At 41.8% G+C, this 22447-nt stretch overlaps 1 protein-coding gene across 5 annotated transcripts in view; it reads left to right on the top strand.

Moving 5' to 3' along the window:
* Positions 1-22447, top strand: part of ZDHHC20 (zinc finger DHHC-type palmitoyltransferase 20) — a 73169-nt gene extending 50722 nt beyond the window's left edge. Inside the window, exons 8-14 of one of the 5 annotated variants that reach the window (XR_010837172.1) lie at positions 6282-6414; positions 9779-9905; positions 14247-14336; positions 15335-15379; positions 15729-15844; positions 17221-17298; positions 18970-22440. Coding sequence is in view for 3 of the 5 variants with exons in the window: in XM_059041484.2 (XP_058897467.1) it covers positions 6282-6414; positions 9779-9905; positions 14247-14336; positions 15729-15844; positions 17221-17258 (504 nt within the window). In the remaining 2 variants the exon portion in view is untranslated. Of the gene's footprint in view, positions 1-6281; positions 6415-9778; positions 9906-14246; positions 14337-15334; positions 15380-15728; positions 15845-17220; positions 17299-18969 lie in introns of all 5 variants that reach the window. The other 4 variants (XR_010837173.1, XM_059041484.2, XM_067016426.1 and 1 more) reach the window with 4 other exon arrangements.

Below are 22447 nucleotides of genomic sequence, written 5' to 3'. Positions count from 1 at the left end.
GTGTGGGGAGGGAGGTGTGACGGGCGCAGGTTATAGCACTAAAGAGAGAGATCATGGCAGACCTCTGTAAGATTAAATTTGAGCCAGACTTGAAGGAAGTTAGTGGATATCTGAGATGAGAATATTTATGCGGGGGCTTCCCTGGTGGCGCAGTGGTTGAGAATCTGCCTGCCAGTGCAGGGGACATGGGTTCAAGCCCTGGTCTGGGAAGATCCCACATGCTGCAGAGCGGCTGGGCCCGTGAACCACAACTACTGAGCCTGTGCATTTGGAGCCTGTGCTCTGCAACAAGAGAGGCCGTGACAGTGAGAGGCCTACGCACTGCGATGAAGAGTGGCCCCCGCTCGCCGCAACTAGAGAAAGCCCTCGCACAGAAATGAAGACCCAACACAGCCAAAAATAAATAAATTAATTAATTTTGAAAAATTACAACTACTTGATGAAGTATTTTTTTTAAAAAAAAAAGATGAGTGAAACTAAGAGCTGTTTTTTGGTTTTTTGTTTTGTTTATTTTTGGCTGCGTTGGGTCTTCGTTGCTGTGCGTGGACTTTCTCTAGTTGTGGCGAGCGGGGGCTACTCCTCCTTGTGGTGCGCAGGCTTCTCATTGCAGTGGCTTCTCGTGTGGAGCACGGACTCTAGGTGTGCGGGCTTCAGTAGTTGTGGCACATGGGCTCAGTAGTTGTGGCTCCTGGGCTCTAGAGCGTAGGCTCAGTAGTTGCAGTGCACGGGCTTAATTGCTCCACGGTAGGTTGGGTCTTCACGGACCAGGGATCGAACCCATGTCCCCTGCGTTGGCAGGCAGATTCTTAACCACTGTGCCACCAGGGAAGTCCTCCTCTTTCATTTCTGATTTTGAGTCCTCTGTTTTTTCTTGGTGAGACAAGGGAAAGGCCTTGTCTATTCTGTTTATCTTTACAAGAAACCAGCTCTTAGCGCTTCCCTGGTGGTGCAGCTAGAGAACCTGGAGAAAGCCCGTGCACAGCAACGAAGATCCAACACAGGCAAAAATAATTTTTTAAAAGGGGCTTCCAAGGTGGCGCAGTGGTTGAGAGTCCGGCTGCTGATGCAGGGGACACGGGTTTGTGCCCCGATCCGGGAAGATCACACATGCCACGGAGCGGCTAGGCATGTGAGCTATGGCTGCTGAGTTCGCGCGTCCGGAGCCTGTGCTCCGCAACGGGAGAGGCCACGACAGTGAGAGGCCTGCGTACCGCAAAATAAATAAATAAATAAAGAGAGACATTACAACTGATAAATACTAAGGATCAAAGAGATTTCTATGAACAAAATTATATGCCAAGTAATTGGATAACCTAGAAAAAATGGATAAAATCCTAGAAACATACAACCTACCAAGACTGAATCATAAAGAAATAGAAAATCTGAACAGACTGATTAATAGTAAGGAGATTGAATAAGTAATCAAAAATCTCCCAGCAAACAAAAGTCCCAGACTAGGTGGCTTCACAGGTGAAGAGTTAACACCTATCCTTCTTAGACTTCCCAAAAATGGAAGAGGGAACACTTCCAGACTCATTTTATGAGGTCAGTGTTACCCCAATAGTAAAACTAGACAAGGTCACCACAAGAAAATTACAGGCCAGTATCCCTGATGAACGTAGACTTAAAAATCCTCAACAAAATGTTAGCAAACCAAATTCAACAATACATTAAAAGGACATTAAAAGGACCATACACTATGATAAAGTGGGATTTATTCCAGGGATGCGAGGATGGTTCAACATCTGCATATCGGTCAACGTGATACACCACATTAACAGAATGAAGGATAAAAATTATATGATCATCTCAATAGATGCAGACAAAGCGTTTGTCAAAATTCAGCATCCATTTAGGATAAAAACTGTCAACAAAATGGGTATAGAGGGAACGCACCTCAGCTTATAAAGGCCATATATTGACAAGCTTACAGCTAACATCATACTCAGTGGTGAAAAGCTGAAAGCTTTTCCTGTAATATCAGGAACAAGACAAGGTAGCCCATTCTCGCCACTTTTATTCAACATAGTATCGAAAGTCTTAGCCAGGCAGGACAGTTAGGCAAGTAAAAGAAATAAAATGCATCCAGATAGGAAAGGAAGAAGTAAAACTGTCTCTATTTTCAAGTGACATATTAGAAAATCATAGAGTCTACAAAAAAACTGTTAGAACTAATAAATTCAGTGAAGTTGCAGGTTACAAAGTCAATATACAAAAATCTGTTGCATCTCTATACACTAATAACAAAGTGTCAGAAAGGGAAGTTAAGAAAACAGTCCTATTTACAATTGCATCAAAAAGAATAAAATACCTAGGAATAACTCTAAACAAGGATATAAAAGATCTCTACACTGGGAAGTATGAGACATTGATGACAGCAAATGAAGAAGACACAAATAAATGGACAAATAATCTGTGATTATGGATGGGAAGGATTCATATTGTTTAAAATATCTATACTACCCAGAGCAATCTACAGAGTCAGTGCAATCCGCATCAAAATTCCAATGCCATTTTTCACAGAAATAGAACAATCCTAAAATGTGTATAGAACCACAAAAGAGCCAATAACCAAAACAATCTTGAAGAACAAGAACAAAGCTATAGGCATCTCTCTTCCTGATTTCAAATTATATTACACGTCTGTAGTAATCAGGACAGTATGTTATTGGCATAAAAACAGACACATAGGTCAGTGGAACAGAATAAGAGAGCACAGAAATCAACCCATGCACGTACCGTCAGTTAATTTATGACAAGGAGCCAAGAAGATACAATGGGGACAGGACAGTCTCCTCAGTAAATGAAACCTGGGCAGCCACATGCAAAAGAATGAACCTGAACCTCAATCCTACATCACAGGCAAAAGCCAATTCCAAATGGATTAAAGACTTGAACATGAGACCTGACATCATAAATCTCCTAGAAGAAAATACAGGTGGTAAGCTCCTTGACATCAGCCTTGGCAATGATTTTTCGGATTTGACATCAAATGCAAAAGCCACAAAAGTAAGGGCTTCCCTGGTGGTGCAGTGGTGGAGAGTCCGCCTGCCGACGCAGGGGACGCGGGTTCGTGCCCCGGTCCGGGAGGATCCCACGTGCCGCGGAGCGGCTGGGCCCGTGAGCCGTGGCCGCTGGGTCTGCGCGTCTGGAGCCTGTGCTCCGCAACGGGAGAGGCCGCAACAGTGGGAGGCCCGCATACCACAAAAAAAAAAAGCCACAAAAGTAAAACTAAACGAGTGGGACCATGTCACACTAGAAGCTTCTGCACAGAAAAGGAAATCATTGGCAAAATGGAAAGGCAGCCTACTGCGTGGGAGAAAATATTTGCAAATTATGTATCTGCTAAGGAGTAATATTTAAAATACATAGAGAACGCATAGAACTTAATGGCAAAAACCAATCAATCAGATTAAAAAATGGTCAGAAGATCTGAATAGGCATTTTTGCAATGAAGACATGCAGACGGCCAACAGGCACATGAAAAGATGCTCGGCGTCACTCATCGTCACGGAAACGCGAACCAAAACCACAGCGAGATACCACCTCACACCTGTCAGAGTGGCTGTTATCAAAAAGACTTTCAAGAAATAACAAGTTTTTGGCAAGGACGTGGAGAAAAGGGAGCCCTTGTGTGCTCTTGGTGGGAGAGTAAATTAGCGCGGCCATTTTGGAGAACGGTGCGGAGAGTCCTCAAAATATTAAAATTAGAACTATTATACAATCCAGAAATCCCACTGCTGGGACTATATCCAAAGGAAAGGAAAACACTAACTCAAAAAGATATCTGCACCCCTGGGTTCATTGCAGCATTGCTTATAACAGCCAAGACATGAAAACACTCTTAAGTTGACATTGGTGGATGAAGAAATTGTGGCCTAAATATGTAACGGAATTTATACCGTTGCATAGATGGTGTAAATTCTGCCGTGGAACAAAAAGGAAATCTTGCCATTTTTGACAACTCACATGGACCTTGAGGGCATTATAAGAAGGGAATAAAGTCAGACAGAGAAAGACAAATACCGTATTATCTAACCTTCACGTGGAATTAAAAAAAAAAACCCATAGATACAAAGAACATTTTGGTGGCTGTCAGAGGTGGGCTGGGGGATGGGCGAAGTGGGAGAAGGTGGCAGAATAAGCCGGGGCTGTGTTGTACGACATGGTGACTCTGGCTAATAAGTATGTGTGAAAGTGTCTAAGAGCTACGTCTTGAGAGATCTCCCCACAAGAGAAAAGTTTTTGTGACTCCGTGTGGTGATGGATGTTAACTAGACGTATTGTAGTGATCATTTTGCCATGTAGACATATATGCAATCATCATGTTGAACTCCTGAAACTAAACTAACGTTATATGTCAATTACATCTGAATTTTTTTTTTTTTTTTTTTTGCGGTACGCGGGCCTCTCACCGCCGTGGCCTCTCCTGTTGCGGAGCACAGGCTCCGGACGCGCAGGCTCAGTGGCCGTGGCTCACGGGCCCAGCCGCTCCGCGGCACGTGGGATCCTCCCAGACCGGGGCACGAACCCGCGTCCCCCGCATCGGCAGGCGGACTCTCAACCACTGCGCCACCAGGGAAGCCCTGAATTTTTTTTAAGAGTGATCGTAGTAGGCCTCAGTAAGAAGGTAAAGCTGAGCGAAGACTTGACGGGACTTAGTGGGTACCTGAGAGAAGAGTGTTTCCAACAGAGGAGACATCCAGCCTTTAGAGTCAAGGCCCAGAAGCAGGGGTGCCATGCCAGGCAGCCGGCAAGGCTGGAGCAGATGAGCAGGGGTAACGGGTCCAGGAGGCGGCCGGGGATGCGGGGTCTTTGCGGGCGTTGCCAGGGCCGTGGGATGGGGAGCGGGCGTGACGCCGTCGGCCTTAGGAAGGTCCCTCTGGCTGCTGTGTGGGAAGTAGACTGGAGGGGAGGAGATGGCGCCCCTGGGAAGGCCGCTGCAGTAGCAGTGAGGCAGGTGAGAAATTATGAGACCTGGTTTTTAGAAGCTACTCATCAGAAGTTTTTAAAAAGCTGTTTGCTAAAAAAATCAATTTTATGCTTTCCTAGATACACATCTCTGTCTTAAAAACTTCGTGGAAAGGTGTAAAGTGTACCCTAAACGTGCTTGGAGGGCGGAATGTTCTTGTCTGTTGTGGCTTTTGAGAAAACGTCGTTGATGACCTTTGGAGAGCCACGTCTTAGTGGTCCTTCCAAACGCGAAAGGTTTACGACAGTAGCGCGCAGGATAAGTTTGTATAAAAAGTGGTTTCTTAATGCGTTGTCTCTGTTTGTACAAGCTTTGCCGCAGGAAATCTAGAGAGTTGTCCAAAGGTAAAAAACATCATTGCCGTGACATTCTCGCCATCTTTTTTGTGACATTGATAGTGAGTGTGTATAGTACTCATTTGTTTCACAAGATGGGGAGATAGAAGAATCGCTTGCTGTGTTTAAATGGTACTGCGGTTACTCGGGAAGGAAGAGGAGAAGATATACGTCAGAATCACCTGATGCTAAAAACCTTCCTCTTAGCCTGTAAACAGTGTTGAAATCAAGCAGGAGCAGCTCTTGCTCCGTGAGGCTGTGGCTGGCTGTGCGGCTTTGTCGGACAGCGAATGCTTAAAGGCTTCCTTCTTATCCTCTTGCTAGAGACTGGCTTCTTCTGGGTTAACACTTCGCTTCTGTTGAAATGAATCTAGCCATTAGAATGGGTAACAGAAGCTGTTTTTGTTCACTAATGCCTTGTGGCAAATTGACATACCCAAATCGGTAATTAGCAAAGCAGGCTCTGTAGGAAAGGAGCAAGAGTTAACGAGGTAGGAATGGAGGCAGCTGAAGGGACGGCTGTGTGCAGTGGTGTTCCAGAGGCAGAGACTCGGGGAGTCCAAAAATAGGTGTATCACAATTAGTTTCTGGCTATATAATGAAAACAAGCAAATAGCGGCGTAGATGGAGAAAACCCTCGTGTATCCTGGATGTTGGGGAAAGCTTGAATATATGTATAAAGTACAAAAGAAAAACGTTGGGTAAAAGTGTCCATCTTTTTATTTTATTACTGAAACTATCGCTAAAATTTAAGAGCGGTTTTTTAAGTGACTCCTTCTGACATGTTATGTAAGCAAGCCCCTCTGATAATACCAATTCTCTGCTTTTGGATATATTATCTAATTTATTTTATTACTTCTCATATCTGGCAATTTTTGGCGAATTCAACAATCTTCGGGAAGAACCAAATTTGTAAGAGCATATTTTGGAGGTTGACTATTCTGAAAAGTAAGTCGTCTTTTTCCTTTCCTCAGAATGAACTCTCAGATACACGTGCAAAATTCCACATACTTTTTCTATTCTTTGTGTCGACAATGTTCTTCATCAGCGTATTGTCACTTCTCAGCTACCACTGCTGGCTAGTTGGAAAAAACAGAACCACCATAGGTAAGTACGTTAAAATAAAGCATTATTTAGGAAAATGGCCACAAATGAACATGAAATCTAGAGAAGGACAAAAGATGATAAAGATAAAATAATTCTGTATTAAAATTATCTTAGGGCTTCCCTGGTGGCGCAGTGGTTGAGGGTCCGCCTGCCGATGCAGGGGACGCGGGTTTGTGCCCCGGTCCGGGAGGATCCCACGTGCTGCGGAGCAACTAAGCCCGTGAGCCATGGCCACTGAGCCTGCGCGTCCGGAGCCTGTGCTCCGCAACGGGAGGGGCCGCAACGGTGAGAGGCCCGTGTACCGCAAAAAAAAAAAAAAAAAAAAAAAAAAAAAATTATTAACTTGGACTGGATAGGAACAATGGCTGTTTAATAAATATAAAGGTTCATAATTTTGAGAAGGTTGAGGAAGTACGATTGACTTTTATATATTTTTTCAGTGGTGTGTTGTATATAAAAGTAGAGAACTGACTATATATATATATATATATATTTTTTTTTTTTTTTTTTTTTTTTTTTTTTTTGCGGTACACGGGCCTCTCACTGCCGTGGCCTCTCCCGTGGCGGAGCACAGGCTCCGGACGCGCAGGCGCAGCGGCCACGGCTCACGGGCCCAGCAGCTCCGCGGCACGTGGGATCCTCCCGGACCGGGGCACGAACCCGCATCCCCTGCATCGGCAGGCGGACTCTCAACCACTGCGCCACCAGGGAAGCCCTGCTCATTTTTTTAAAATGAAAATATTGGGGAAGAATTCAGTAAGGTATTCCAATAATTGGACACACACTTCTTAAACAACAGTGGTGTGGCATTGCTCAGACTAAACCTTCGGCATGTAAGCAGCAAAACCAGCCGTAACTGGAATATTGAGGTATTGCCTAACAAAATAGGGATCTGTCACAGTGTTTCAAAAGAAAGTTAAACACTCCCTGCTGTCTAAAGGAGAGTTGGACACATTTTAACATAGAAAGATGCAGACATTGTAGGGAGACTCTTAGGTACTTTTATATTTGGATCACTTTAATCTCGTGTCTTATGGAGTCCTGTAAAATATGACGGGCTTCCAGAGCAAGGGTTTGGTGGCCCGCCTTTCCCAGCTCACTCTGCTGTTGCGCTCTCCTCCAGTTCCCATGCCTTCATCCCTTTTCCATGTGAATAAGCTTCGTTATGTCAATTAATTTATCATCGTCACAGAATATCCTGTCATCTCTTCACCTTTAACCCGAGGTCACAGAAGGCAGTCCACATGCAAAGCCTAGCTCTTCAGACCTCCCAAGCAGCTGCACACAGAGACTTCACACAGAAAAGGAGATTTCTTCTTTTCAAAACTCATGACTCTGGTGGCCCTCTTTTCCCACCTGGCGTCATTCAGTAGGAGCTCAGTAGTGGCTGACTGCTTCCGGTGGCCACGAGCATTTAGTTGGCACGGTTCCCACCCCGCTTCACTTGTTTCCCGCCCAAACCCTGTACGTGTCTGAGAGGTGAGTGCTTCCTGGGAAACACATTGTTCTCTTAAAAACAATCATTTTTCAAACGTTTTTACCAGTGACTACAGGAAGAAATGCATCATTTTATACCACTACCTAGTGCATGCACACACATTTATGAAATTATGTAATTAGAATAAGCAGACTCTTCATAAAGCTTCATTGATGTCCACTATGTCCAGTGTACTCTAATATTTTCTGTTCTCCTTCTTTAAAAGGAAATGCTGGTTTCAAAGCACTGAATTGACTTTACAGCCTGTTCAGATGTTTAAACGCACACTTTGAACGACCTTCCCCTAACACACCACTCCCCGCACGCCCTGGCGTTACCCAGCTCTCCACGGCTGCTGCCCGGTGTCCTTTGGGGCGTCGCTTGTACCTTCCTCCTAGCTGTCGCCTCCCTACCTTGAATCATTTCTCATGTTGTTACAGAGTTTCTATTAATACATTCAAACTGCCGCTGTCACCCCAGGCCGGCCGGTTGGTCTCTTTGATCCTGATAGCCAGTCATTCCTGTACCCAAACACTGGACCTTTCATCACTTGAAACTGAAGAGGCCTCCCGTTTTCACCTTGAGGTTTCCATTCTCTGACCACAGCCTTTCTCCGTTCAGCCTTCCCTTGCCGTGGTCCAGCGTGTGCGCTTTTTAGCTTACTGAGTCCTCCACACTCCACCGCTTTTCGCCCACGTTTCTTGCCCTTCTGGTTTCGTTTCTCAGCCTTTTCCATTCTAGCTCCTGTAATAAATGCCCCCAGGCTCCCAGCAGCGCCCTCGCATTACACATGCCCCTAGGCGCCTCTTCTCCTTAACGCTCTTGCCCGTCCCTGACCCAGGTTACTCCAGTGATGCGTTCTTCTCCCAGGGCAGTGGGGCTGCTGAAGGCTGTCTCACTCCCACAGAGCTGGTCACAACTACAGATTCAACGTCTCAGACCTCACCGAGGCCCTCAGCATTATTTGGCAGTAATGTCACGTGTTTCTGATCAGCTTTGCCACCTTATTACCCACGATAGGTGTTCCGGACTTTCATCATTCTCCTTAATTTCCTTACCTATTTTGTGAACGCTACATAGAAAAATTAGAAGGTGTCACAAGTAAATTCTTATCGTCTCACCTTTATAACGGCACACAAACATTTCAACTTTCAAACCCATCACTGTCACTCTCTACCTTCTGCAGACACGATGTCTTTTCTGGTATCTGTGGTTAATCTTTAGAACTTTTCTAAAGGCCATCCCATTTCTTCTAGAACTTTCTTCCATCAGTTTTTACTTCACTTTTCTGTATCATCAACCTTTCCCAATCCGTCTCTCCCTGGCTCCTTCTTATCCATAGCTTTAAAACATTCTGAAATGCATTCTGTCTTTAAACAGAGATCCTAGTCTCTGGCCGCCCTCAGCTTCCTCACTTATTCATAGCTCAGGACCGAGCTCAGGCGTCACCTCCTGCATATTTCACCTTCCTTGGCCACCACCCCCAACACTCGCATATATCTCTATCACACTGTCATTCTGATAGACTTTTGTTAGACTGTGGGTTCTTTGGTCAGAATTTAATTACTTTACCTTGGGATCCCAAAACCTGGTGCTTTGCCATAAGGCACGTAATAGGAAGTTGATAAATAATGAATGAGTGAAGTTGCAAGAGATAGAATATCTTTTAAAAAAAAAAAAGGCTAAGGTGTATTGAACATTCTTCAGTCGATTTTCCTTAATATCACATAATTATTTTGACATTTTCATTTTATAAGGGTGATGAAATATTCAAGAGGTTATATTTTTTCCCAAAAAAGTTTAAAAAAAAAAAATTGGTACTTTCCTTCCCTCCTATAATTTTCGAATAGGTTAACTCTTCTTTTTTGTAATATATATCTGTAACAGAATCATTCCGTGCACCCACATTTTCATATGGACCTGATGGAAACGGTTTCTCGCTTGGATGCAGTAAAAATTGGAGACAAGTCTTTGGCGATGAAAAGAAATATTGGCTACTTCCAATATTTTCAAGGTAGTTTATAAAATGCACGTCTCAGAAATTATGGAACCTGTGATAGTCTCTGTCTCTCTGATTAAATGATTCAGAGAATATAGTATATTATGACATTATGAGCCTTAAGAATGAAAACTCAGAATATCTTGATTACATGAAGCATTTTATTTTTCATGTTTTTTATAAGGGTGAAGGAGAGTTTGGGCATATATTTGAATGAGAGAAAAAGATGATTCATATCTTTGTTTGATGAGCCGTATCTTCAGTGATTTCCAGTACAGGTTAGGTATTCTGTTGTGTCTTAAATCAAAGAGGACCCAACACATAATGCAGTTTTTACTGGCATTTAAATTTAAATGAGAATATATGCTCAAGATGATTCATAATTTCCTTTTCTCCCAAATTCTCAGCCATCCTAGGCCATCTAAAAAGTATTTGAAATTCAAGTACCATATTTGTAAGTGTTGTGGGGGGTTTTTCCTTTTATCCCTTAACAAGGAACTGTATTGCTTGTTATTGTGTCTGAATATGACATATTTGCATTTTTTTTTTTTTTTTTTTGGCCACACCACATGGGATCTTAGTTCCCTGACCAGAGTTTGAACCCAAGTCCCAGCAGTGAAAGTTCAGAGTCCCAACCGCTGGACGGCCAGGGAATTCCCAATTGCCTTCATTTTTGAAAGACATTTTGTTTGGTATAGAATTGTAGATGCTGCTTGCATTTTTTTCTGATGAGAAGTTTGTGGATATTATGTATATTACTATTTGTGTAATATGACATTTTTCTCTGGCTGCTTTTAAGATTTTGTTTATCACTAGTTTCTTGCAATTTGATTATGACACGCCTGGTGTCGTTTTCTTCATGATTCTCGTGCTTAGGATTGTTGAGCTTCTTGGATCTGTATTTTAAACTTTCATCAGATTTGGAAACTACTTTTAACCACTGTCTCTTCAAGTACTTCTTCTGTCACCTCCCTCCCCTTGTCCCTGCAGGGACCCCAGCTACATGTCTGTGGCTCCTCGAGAGGCTCCGCCACGGCTCACTGGTGTCTGTCTGCTCACTCTGTGTTCAGTCTTTTTCCTGACTTTCATCTTCAGGTGCGCCAGTCTCTTCTGTGCGCTTTATCTGTTGTCTCTTATATTCAGGTGTTTCCACTCCGACTGGTTGGAACATAGACTCTTATTTTTTAAGGTTATTTTATCTAAACAAATTTCAATGTTGGCAGTTGGGTTTTTTTTTTTTTTAACATGTTGGGGGGTAGGAGTTTATTAATTAATTTATTTATTTTGGCTGTGTTGGGTCTTCGTCTCTGTGCGAGGGCTTTCTCTAGTTGCGGCGAGCGGGGGCCATGCTTCATCGCAGTGCGCGGGCCTCTCACTGTCGTGGCCTCTCCCATGGCGGAGCACAGGCTCCGGACGCGCAGGCTCAGCGGCCATGGTTCACGGGCCCAGCCGCTCCGCGGCATGTGGGATCCTCCCAGACTAGGGCTCGAACCCGTGTCCCCTGCATTAGCAGGCAGATTCTCAACCACTGCGCCAGCCACCAGGGAAGCCCGGCAGTTGGGTTTTTTGTCTTTGTTTTTTTTTCCCCTTCTTTGAAGATGTTGTTCCATTATCATCTGGCTTGTGTTGTTTGTGTCAATAAATCAGCCTCTCTCTTATCTTTATTCCACTGTTTGTACAGGCACACCTCGGAGATTATTGCAGGTTTGGTTCCAGACCACCGCAATAAAGCAAATATCATAGTAAAGTGAGTCATATGAATTTTTTGGTTTCCCAGTGCATATAACAGTCTATAATCATAGACTGTGAAGTGTTCAATAGCATTATGTCTAAAAAAAAAAAATGTACATACCTAGATTTAAAAATACTTTATTGCTAAAAACTGCTAATCATTATCTGAGCCTTCAGCAAGTCGTAATCTTTTTGCTGGTGGAGGGTTTGAAATATTGTGAGAATTGGCAAAATGTGACACAGAGATGCAAAGTGAGCAAATGCCGTTGGAAAAATGGCACCGATAGACTTGCTCAATGTAGGGTTGCCTCAAACCTTTAATTTATAAAAATCACAGTATCTGCAAAGCAAAGTAAAATGAAACACAATAAAATGAGGTATGCTTGTAGATTACTATGTCTTTTTTCCCCTGTGGCTACTTTTAAGATTTTATCTTTATCACTGGTTTTAAGTAGTCTGATGATGATGTTCCTTAGTATGTTTGCCTTGTGTTTATCCTCTTTGGAATTCGTTAGGCTTCTTGGATCTATGAATTTGTAGTTTTCATCAAATCTGAATTATTTATTCATTTATTTATTGCCTGCGTTGGGTCTTCGTTGCTGTGCGCAGGCTTTCTCTAGTTGCAGCGAGCAGGGGCTACTCTTCGTTGTGGTGCGGGGGCTTCTCATTTAGTGGCTTCTCTTGGTTGCGGAGCACAGGCTGTAGGCACACGGGCTGCAGTAGTTGTGGCACGCGGGCTCAGTAGTTGTGGCACTTGGGGGTCAGTAGTTGTGGCTCGCGGGCTCCAGAGCGCAGGCTCAGTAGTTGTGGCGCACAGGCTTAGTTGCTCCGCGGCATGTGGGCTCTTCCTGGACCAGGGCTCGAACCTGTGTCCCCTGCATTGGTAGGAGGATTCTTAACCACTGTGCCACCGGGGAAGTCCAATCTGAATAATTTTGAAACAATTTTCAATTGTTTTTTCTGCCTGCCTCCCTCTTCCTGTGCCCTTCCCCCACTAGCTTTTCAGCTTCTCTTAAATATGTGTCGAGACCCACGGTCATTGCTGTGGTCCCTCCCTCCTCCCTCTCCATCTTTTTTCTCTCTTTGCTTCAAATTGGATCCTTTCTGTTGTTACATCTGTGAGTTCACTTATCTTTTCTTCTGTAATGTCTACTGTTAAGCTCATCCAGTGAATTTCTTATTTCAGATACTATATTTTTCAACTCCAGAAGTTCAATTGGGTTCTTTTTTTATATGTTACATTTCTTTTTTCTTTATATCCACTTTTTCCAGTTAATTCATGGACATATTTATAATCACTGTTTTATCGTCTTTGTTTCAAGTGTTCATGGTCATTTCTAAATATTTTCTATTGACTTTTTTTCTCTCAGTTGTGATCACATTTTCCTGCTTTTTATGCTAGTAATTTTTGATTGGATGGTGGACATTTTGAATTCTGAGTGTTTAAATTTTGTCTCCCTTTAAAGAGTGTTGAATTTTGTTTTGGCAGACTTCTGTTTCAGCTTAGTCCTCCTGGCACTTGTTTCAACCTTTGTTTGGTTGGGTGTAAAGTAGCATTTCCTCTAGGGCAAGTTTAGTCCTACAGCAAAGGTGAGAGCCTGCCGGCCGTCTCTGCCATACCCACATGTTCAGTGAGGTCTCTCTACTCTGGCAGGTCGAATGCAAATGGCTTTCAGGGCTGTGCAGGCTCCGAATTGTTCAGCTTACACTCCCCAGTTGTTCTTTCCCCAGATTCCCATGTGTGGCTTAGTATTCATCAGAAGACTCAAGGAAAACCCTGTGCAGATTTCTGTAGCCCTTTCTCTGCACGTATCCCTCTTCCTCAGCTCTGTCCGACAGAAGCAAGCCTCCTCGTCTTCTCGAAACTCCCGTCTCTGTCCCCTCAATTCAGTGAGACCACCTTGCTCTGCACATGCCCCTGTTGGTGCTCAGGGTCTGGCAGAAGCTGCAACTCCGTGGTTGGTTTCTCTTCTTTCAGACGCCACAGTTCTGTGCTGCCTGCTTTGAAAAGAGTTGTTGTATATACTGTGCAACAGGAGGTCAAATGTACCGGTTAATCCGTCTTGGCTGAAGTGGAATTCCCTGCGGTACACAGTTTTGATGTTTTTAGAATGCAGAAGGCATAGCTGTACTTTTTTTAAAGTTGTGAACTTCTTGAAGGCAGAGATTTTCTTTTCTTTTGTTCAGTGGTGTATCCCTAGCCCTTCAAATGGTACTCGGAACATCCAGTATATTTTTGTTTAATAAATGTTGTTGAACAAATAAATATGTGGAACTTCTATCTTGAATTTTAGTTTGAGCGTTTATGATATCTTAAATGATTGTGATAAGCAGGTCAGTTACCCAAATATTTGAATATGTATGTTTATCATAACTTTAATAGACATGTTCATTTTAATAGTCATGGAAGATACTGTTTTTAACTATATGTAAATAATAAAAGAAAAACACTTATTTCCTCAGTGGAGTCTAATAAGCCTCTGAATTAGAAATCTTAGAAATCATTCTCTGAAATGACAAGTTGTGATAATTTTATACCATGCCTCTGGAAAATAGGTGTTACATTTGACCACTTTGATTTAACTGAACATGATTAAATTATTACTGATCTTTTTCATTATGCAGTCAGGGTGATGGCTGCAGTTTTCCGACTCGTCTTGTGGGGACGGATCCAGAACAAGCTTCTGTTTCAAACCACAGTGAAAATACCAGAAGGTGTGCCTCTTGTCATTAAGTTTTTCAGAATTCATTATAGAGCAAACTGTGTGTGTCTGTGTGTGTGTGTGTGTGTCTGTCTGTTATACATAGATAAATACAGTAGTAATGTAGCAAGCCACTATAGATAAAGAGAAATTCTATTCGTTTTTTTCAACTGAGGGTTAAAATAATATGGATATAGCTGATATGCTCAGGATAACCATATTTTTTATCATTCAAACCAGAACACTTTTGAGAGTAAGAAAGTGAACGCTTGCTGTTAGTAGTTGAAGCAGGACAGTCTCATGTCACTGGACGCGTCTGGCAGGGTAGGAAGCACGGCTACCCTACCTGCACTGCGTCTTCCTAGAAACGACTCTTTCAAGATTTGATTATGTTGGTTTACATCAGTTATATTTTCACAGAAGATAGTCATTGTACTATTCACCATTTTATTTTGATAAACAGATTTTAACTGCAGCGTGAAAATAATGAGGATTCAAAAATACACATACAAAATTTTTCTTCTTCATCTTAGAGGATATTTTCTCAGAGTTTGTATGGCGAGCACACTGATTCATAAATTCAGAGAAATAGTTCATTTTAAATGAAATGTTAAAGGAGATAGAGATGCTTCTGTCAAAGTGAAACACTTGAAACTTACTACAGAAATAAGTTGTGGGGGAGGAGCGATTATAAATTCCAAGCTAGCGGATTAATTTTGGAAGAACATAGGCCTTAGAACCTAGGACCTCAGAGCTCGAAGAAGTTACTTAAACCGTCTGAGCCTCACCTGCCGGCTCTATGAGAGGACGATTTGTACTCCCTTCGGGGGTTATTGTGAAGATTGCGATGGTGCGTAGAAAGCACCCAGCACAGCGTCTGCCCATAGTGGGTCCCCAGCAATACAAGTTCCCTTTTCCTCCTCCTTTTTTTCCTCCATTCCCTCCCTCCCTGAATCTCTTAGCTAGAAAACTAAGTCTACGCTAAATCACTAAATCATTTTTTCCCCTTAGATCTAAACTGCAGAGGTAGAAAGCAGAAAACTTGGGAAATGACAGGTAATCTTTTTGTCCTGGCCACAGACATAGATCCTCACCTGTCCTTGTGCTACCTTATGGCTCTTGATTAACATGTTAAAAATGTTTCAGATTGGCCTCTGAAGCTGTTTTTCTTTTATCTCATTGTTTTCATTGGCAGTGCTGAGTACAAATTCTTGGGTCTAGAGAGCCACTTAATGCGGGGGGTTGGGGGCACGTTTTCTCTTGAAGATGGAGTTTTTTCAGAGTGCTGAGATCTCATGAGTTGCCCTCACTTATTTAGGAGAAGGAATACTAATTTTCTGCTTATTAATTAAGTATCATTAATTGAGCGTTAGACTATTTACTAAATTATTTGCTCCTCTTTCAGTGTTGGCTCAAATCCACCCTTTCCTATCAAACCGCTTAGTGAATCAAAAAACCGCTTGCTGGACAGTGAATCTCAGTGGCTAGAGAATGGATCTGAAGAAGGTGTTGTCAGATCAGGTAATGCTCGTCATCTGAAAAGATTGCTTTGGTTAAAATGAAAATCACCAGGTTTAATAAATGGGGAAAAATTAATATACATTATGTGCTATTGTAAAATATTTGAAACTTTTTAATAAAATGTCTTATACGTGGGCCGTTAGTGTTTACCGGTAGCTTTCACGGAGGCGAAGGTTGAGTGAGGAAGCGTAGTGGCTGCTGCTGTGTTTTTTTCTGTTCATAATTTTGTTTTTCCTTGTTGTTACCCAGCCATGTATTTTGTCACCTCAGATGTAGAAAATTCTTTTAGCATAATATTCTGGATAATGCTTAAACAAGGTTATTCTTTGGGGTCATAGCTTTTGCTTATTTGAAAATAATTTTGAAATGCCTTGTACTCTTTGGCTGTCTTGTCTTAGTATAAAATGAGTGCACTGCATGTATTTGAACCATGATGACTCTTAATCATTTCATGAATTGTGGTACATTATACAACAGTTGATGAGATAGAAGTGGGCTTTTGAATCAGGCCTCGGTTTATAATACGGTCTGGCCACTCACTAGCATTATAGCTTAAAACATATCTGTAGTTCTTAATAATACTAGTAATAACATTCTTCTTGCACTGTAGGAAAATGGTTTGGTACTAACTCTAGGAAATACCCTAAAACTTGAAAGCTTTGCTGTCACAATTTCTAATCTGTTGTTATTGTCATTTTGGCTTTCAGCAGCATTTAAGTTCTCTTAAATTAGTTTCATTAAGACCTTCATTCAGGGGACTTCCCTGGTAGCCCAGGGCTTAGGAATCTGCCTGCCAATGCAGGGGACACAGGTTCGAGCCCTGGTCCGGGAGGATCCCACGTGCCACGGAGCAACTGAGCCCATGTGCTGCAGCTGCTGGGCCTGTGCTCTGGAGCCCGCGAGCCACAACTACTGAGCCCGCGTGCCACAACTACTGAAGCCCATGCGCCTGGGGCCCGTGCTCTGCAACAAGAGAGGCCACTGCAGTGAGAAGCCCGTGCACCACAACGAAGACCCAACACAGCCATAAATAAATAAATTAAATAAAATAATTTTTTTTAAAGAGACCTTCATTCAGGTCATTAGACCCTCAGTATAAAATCAAGGGAAAACTCCATTTGTGGACTTTAAATCATTGCTCCTGAACACGTTAGGGCCAATGCACATTTTTACAAAGATAAGCATAAAATCAGACTTTCAGATTTTAGCACTGCTTTCCCTCCTTCTGGGTTCTAACGGAAGGCAAATGGTTGGCACCAGAAGCCTATTTAGTGCTTACATAATACTTGCTTTTACTGTAATCATCGATTTTACCATTTAGCCAGAAACTTAATATTTCTTTTTTTGTCCTGTCATATACAATTATGTGCTTACAGGGACAAAGAACCAGGTAACAGTGGCCATAGAAAATTGAGTGCCGCTCGTTCATAGCTAACCAGTTGAATAAGAGCACGGTAAGACAGTAGAAAGGTAATTTCTCCAAAAATTAGTTTATTTGCATGTCATAATCTCAAAACAATTTGCAATTCAGTCTTTTTTACTCTTTCCATTATATCAGCAAAATCAGGTAGTTCAGGAGAGGTTGGAAGGGAACATCTGCCTAACTCCCGTTTTATGTTCCCACTCCTACCATGATCTTACTGGATATTTGTTGGTAGATTAATGAGGAAACTAATAAAAATTGTTAGTATTGGTATATGGACAACTAACCCTTTCACTGAACGGTACATTAATTAGTTTTAGGAAAAAAGGTGACTTTTGCCCACTACTGAAGAAATTTGACCCAGAGAAGAGTGACTAAGATTAAAGACTGAAAAAAGACTTAAGAGGTTCACTGATGTTATTTACTTGGTAAAAGATATAGCAGGGGCTTCCCTGGTGGCGCGGTGGTTGGGGGTCCGCCTGCCGATGCGGGGGGCGCGGGTTCGTGCCCCGGTCCGGGAGGATCCCACATGCCGCGGAGCGGCTGGGCCCGTGGGCCATGGCCGCTGAGCCTGCGCGTCCGGTGCCTGCGCTCCGCAGCGGGGGAGGCCGCTGCAGTGAGAGGCCCGCGTAGCACAAAAAAAACCAAAAAAAAAAAAAACAAAACAAAAGATATAGCAGAAGAGCAGTTTACTGTAGCCAAGTACATGGGTCAGTGATGCCTTATGTGTGCGCGCAGAGGCAGTAGCCAGAGGAGGTTGATTGAAGTAGGAATAGAAGCCCTTCCCGATGGACCAGTAGGCGCAGTGAGGGCAGTGCTAACACTGACACGGACCCGCAGGGATGTAGTGAACTCTCCTGCTGCTTAAAAACAGGGACGACGGCTGTACACGTTCCAGTCACAAGCTAAGCCCGCTGGCTCAGCAGCATCACGCACAGCTCTTAGTTTTGAAAACCTACGTGTAGTGTTTCTTGGTTACCTATTGCTACCTAACAAATTATCACACACTTAGCAGCTTAAGACAACACACCTCTGTTACCTCAGTTGCTCTGTTCTCCTCTGTAGTCTCATCTGGGGGACATCTGCTTCCTTGCTTGCTGTTTGTCATTAGCATTCAGTTCCTTACGAGGACCTGGAGGCCATGTCCAAGTCACAGCCAGAGCCTAAGACTCGGAGAGCGTCAGAAACAGCCCCCGGTGGGGCTCCGGGCCGGCAGAGGGCAGCAGGAGCCGCAGGCGGTGATCCCGTGTCATTGGCGGCCCCGCCCAGAGCTGGCCCTCAGACAGGCCTCCCGGCTCCGGGCTCCGGGCTCCGGGCTCCGGGCTCCCGGCGTCTTCTCCGTGTAGGCGGAATAATGGCTGATGCTCGTGGCGCTTGAGAATCCTCACTGAAATTCCCATAAACATCTGATCGAAGTCTCCTCAGATTGTGCCCAAGTTAACACTACGGGAAAAGTGTAAGGATCTGCCTCTATTCACGTGCTCACTTAATGGCTTCAGGGAAAGGCTGTGATCTGTCCCCTATTTACAGCATCTAAAAACCTCTATTACTACTAGAATATTAGCAATATTAAAGTATTTCTTTCCTTTTGTGTTGTATTAGCAGCTTTATACCTTAGCCCAAAGAACTATTTAATACATCTTATTTTCAGAAATATAAAATCAAGTTTTAATCAATAATTCAATTGTTTCTGGTTTTATAGGTTTATAAAAACATTACGGACTGAATATTTTCAGTTTTATATGCAAGAAGATGATCAATGGAATTAAATAATTGAAGTATAAATGAAGATATATTTTTTAAAAAAGGAAACCTTTGTACAGATTGTTGGATCCACAGAAGCACTACTCCAGAGCTGGAAGATGCCTTAATCTTAAATGAACCCACTTGTTCAACACTGACTGACAGCTACAAAAGTGACTTAATTTTACTTTGGAAATAACATTTACTCATAATAACGTATTATGATATGCTATAATATGAGCTGTCAGGTCACATGTTAACATGGCATATGTATTCTTTTGATACCTAAGTTACATTATTAGAGTTGTTTCTTAGTATCCATATAAGTTTTCACTCCAGAAACACAAGGTAAAAACTCGTCTTAAGTGAAGTACATCTAGGTCAGTATGGTGGCTGAAAGTGCTTGTACTGTGTAAGAAAAAGAAAATAATTGCTTTAAAAACAACTTGGTGTTTGCTAACTTATAGTTACTGTTTTATACTTTTCAACATTTTTACTGAAGATTTTTTTTATTGTTGGCTATAAAATAACACTCAGAAGGATTTAGATGCCTAATCACTTAAAACATGGAGCATATTTGTATAATTCATTGAAGGCTTAGTTCTAAGCATTAATTAAACCATGTGCAGTGTTGTGCCCAAGGTTCAAAGAAAATTTGGCAGTATAAGAAATTTTTTGTTTCTCTCTGCTTTCAGTATACTCATTTGTTGAACTTTCATGGGTATTTATACAGGTAGGGAAACAAAGGTTACGTGTGCTATAGAAATATTGGACACAGTAGGATTGGGTAGAAGTGGCTAGGAGAAAAGTAAAGCGAAAGACAAGCTACAGAAAGCTGTTAAAGTATGTTTTCAGAGTGCTGCCTGCTGCTGAGTTGACTTTCAAATTTCAATTTAGGTAATGACTGAAATTTGCTTTGCAACTTTTTACAGTAATCCTATAATAGCTTAAACAGCAACATAAAATACAGCTTGAACTAGGGTAAAACTGTTTAGCATAACGCTGCTCTCAAGAAAGAAATTCTCACTTGAGTAGTCATTCAAAATTTCCATTCTCTGAGAGGTGGATTCCACTCTTATATGCAGGATTTTAAGTCTGACTTCCTAACAGCAACCCCTTTCTGCCTAGACATTTATCCCCCTTTTCCTTTTGAAATCCAATCTAAGTGACAGGGATCGTTGCATTAATTCTAAAGAAAAATAGTGTCCTATAGCGGAGGAACAATATACAGATGTTACTCCTCCTTTATACTCTGCTTAGTCGGCCACACACAAGCTAAAATGACTGACTGCTTCCAGTAGTGGGTGGAGATGAGTTTTAACCAGCGTCTGTAAAAACATGTTATAGTTTCCTTGTCTATAAAATGGGGTTGGGGAGAGGGGTGTTACGAACGATTTCGACTGGACGACCTTTAACATTCTTCAATTTCTAATTTTGCACAATACCTTACTTAACATTCGTCCAACAGATATTTTTGGAGTTCCTTCTGAACGCCAAACAATATTCTAGGGATAGCTCTGTAATCTCCTAATGTAGCATAAATTTTATAGCCTACTATTCCAGGTTTATAATTTATAGGATTTGTCTAATTCCATGGGCTATATTAATATTAGATGTTAAAAGGAAGTAATTTTTTCCCCTTTGAACTAGAGGAATGAGTTAGCTTTGAAAATAGTTTGGAATACTGTAATACAGTTTCTACCTTTATTTCAACACTGTAGTCTTAATAATCTTGATTCTAGAAAACTTATGAGAGTTAAGGGATATCGATTTACCAACCAGAAACATCACTTCAGTTTGGCAGTTTGAGTATTACAAGGACGTAGTAAATGTTTAAACGGAAGTGACTGCTTTTAGAAATGTCCTGGTACTTCTTGTGGGAATTTTTACATTCGGGTCAGAGGATTTGCATGCACCTGATTAACAACTGAGGAAACTTAATTTTCCCTTTAACCTATTCGGGTGCTTTTGTGGTGTTTCTTTTTCATTTCTTTCAGTATCTGTTAACAGCATCTTAATAGCATTAGTAAACACCTTTTCAGAAATCTTCAGCTAAAGCCTTTTAATTTAGTTACCTTTGGTTTAATTAATTTATGGCCAACATTTGCCGCGTTCTAAATACTCGGCTTCGTTTACTTGTACACATTAATGACTTCGGCAAGGGCCTACAAGTGGATGGGGGTATGGGCATCAGGGAGAGGCTGCCTCTTTGGTATTTCTCTGGGACTGATTAGTGCTGCCACCCTTTGCAGAGAAATGGTCAAAATGAAGCCCTGTCAAAATTTATTAGTACCACCTCTGTTCCTTCGAACGCGTGAACAATTGTGATAATATTTAAGGAAAATAAAGCTGAATTTCAGGTCTTGCCATTGCCATTAAAAACAAATCAGACAGGAAGCGTGGTTTTACGTGGGTACAGACTTACTTGAATACTCGGTACCTGAGGCGTCTGACCACTGTCACTGCGCCAAACCAAAGAGCAGCTACAGCTTAGTGGTCACTGGACTGGCACCGCTTACGTAGTATAGTTTCATCTTTGCATATGGGTGATTTTTGAGAATCCTTTTACGTATTTAGTGGTTATGATCCAATGTGTCATAAGTTAATTTAACTTAAATCAAATATGCAATGTTTACTTGAATTTATGTCTATTAATAGCAGATTTTCACTGTTTGTAGGATTTTCAGATTCTCAGTCACGGGAGATTTCCCTTCAGTCATCTTTAAAGCAGATGCATCTTAAGGGCTTAGTGTTAGGATCTGCATATTTGGGGCACTGAAAAGACAAGTGACTTACAAATGTTTTGCTTACATTTTGTTCTAGGACTAGCACTGCTATCAATGGAAAGTATTTTTAACTAATCTGTTAGAGAAATTAACCGTATTTTTGCATTTCAGCCAAAATAAAGACCGTATCTCATATTCTGGAAGATACAGCTAATATGTAAATCTGAAATTCATGTGTTTATGATCTGAACTATATTTTCCAACTTAAATTAAAAATGCAAGATAGATTCAGCAAGGTCCCTATTTTTCTAACGACTTCACTTTATATTACTTTGTTGAGTTGCATATAAAGGAATTGTATTAAAAGCTTCAGAAAGCTGTTGAGTTTATCACATTTGTACATGATTGCAGCTTAGTCTATGCCCATTTACAGAAAAGGTGGACACTATTTTAAAGTGATCTTTAATATGTTTTTATATAAACAAATTTGAAATCGTTTACTTTGGTTGTTTTTACATATCATGTCTCGTAAATCTTGTATTTGTTTTTCATAAGTGTAACCCTGGACCATGACTTAATGTTATCTTTGCTTTGTCTTTTGGGTGGCCTAACCTTCATTAACATTAAGGCTGAACATTTTAAAACTTGTTTTTCCAAAAAATCATCATAATCATTATTAACAAATAAATAAACTCCTGTATTTGAACAGCT

Source organism: Kogia breviceps, chromosome 16 (genome assembly GCF_026419965.1).
Source record: "Kogia breviceps isolate mKogBre1 chromosome 16, mKogBre1 haplotype 1, whole genome shotgun sequence".
Taxonomy (NCBI): Eukaryota; Metazoa; Chordata; class Mammalia; order Artiodactyla; family Physeteridae; genus Kogia; species Kogia breviceps.
This window is presented reverse-complemented; position numbering and strand designations above follow the sequence as displayed.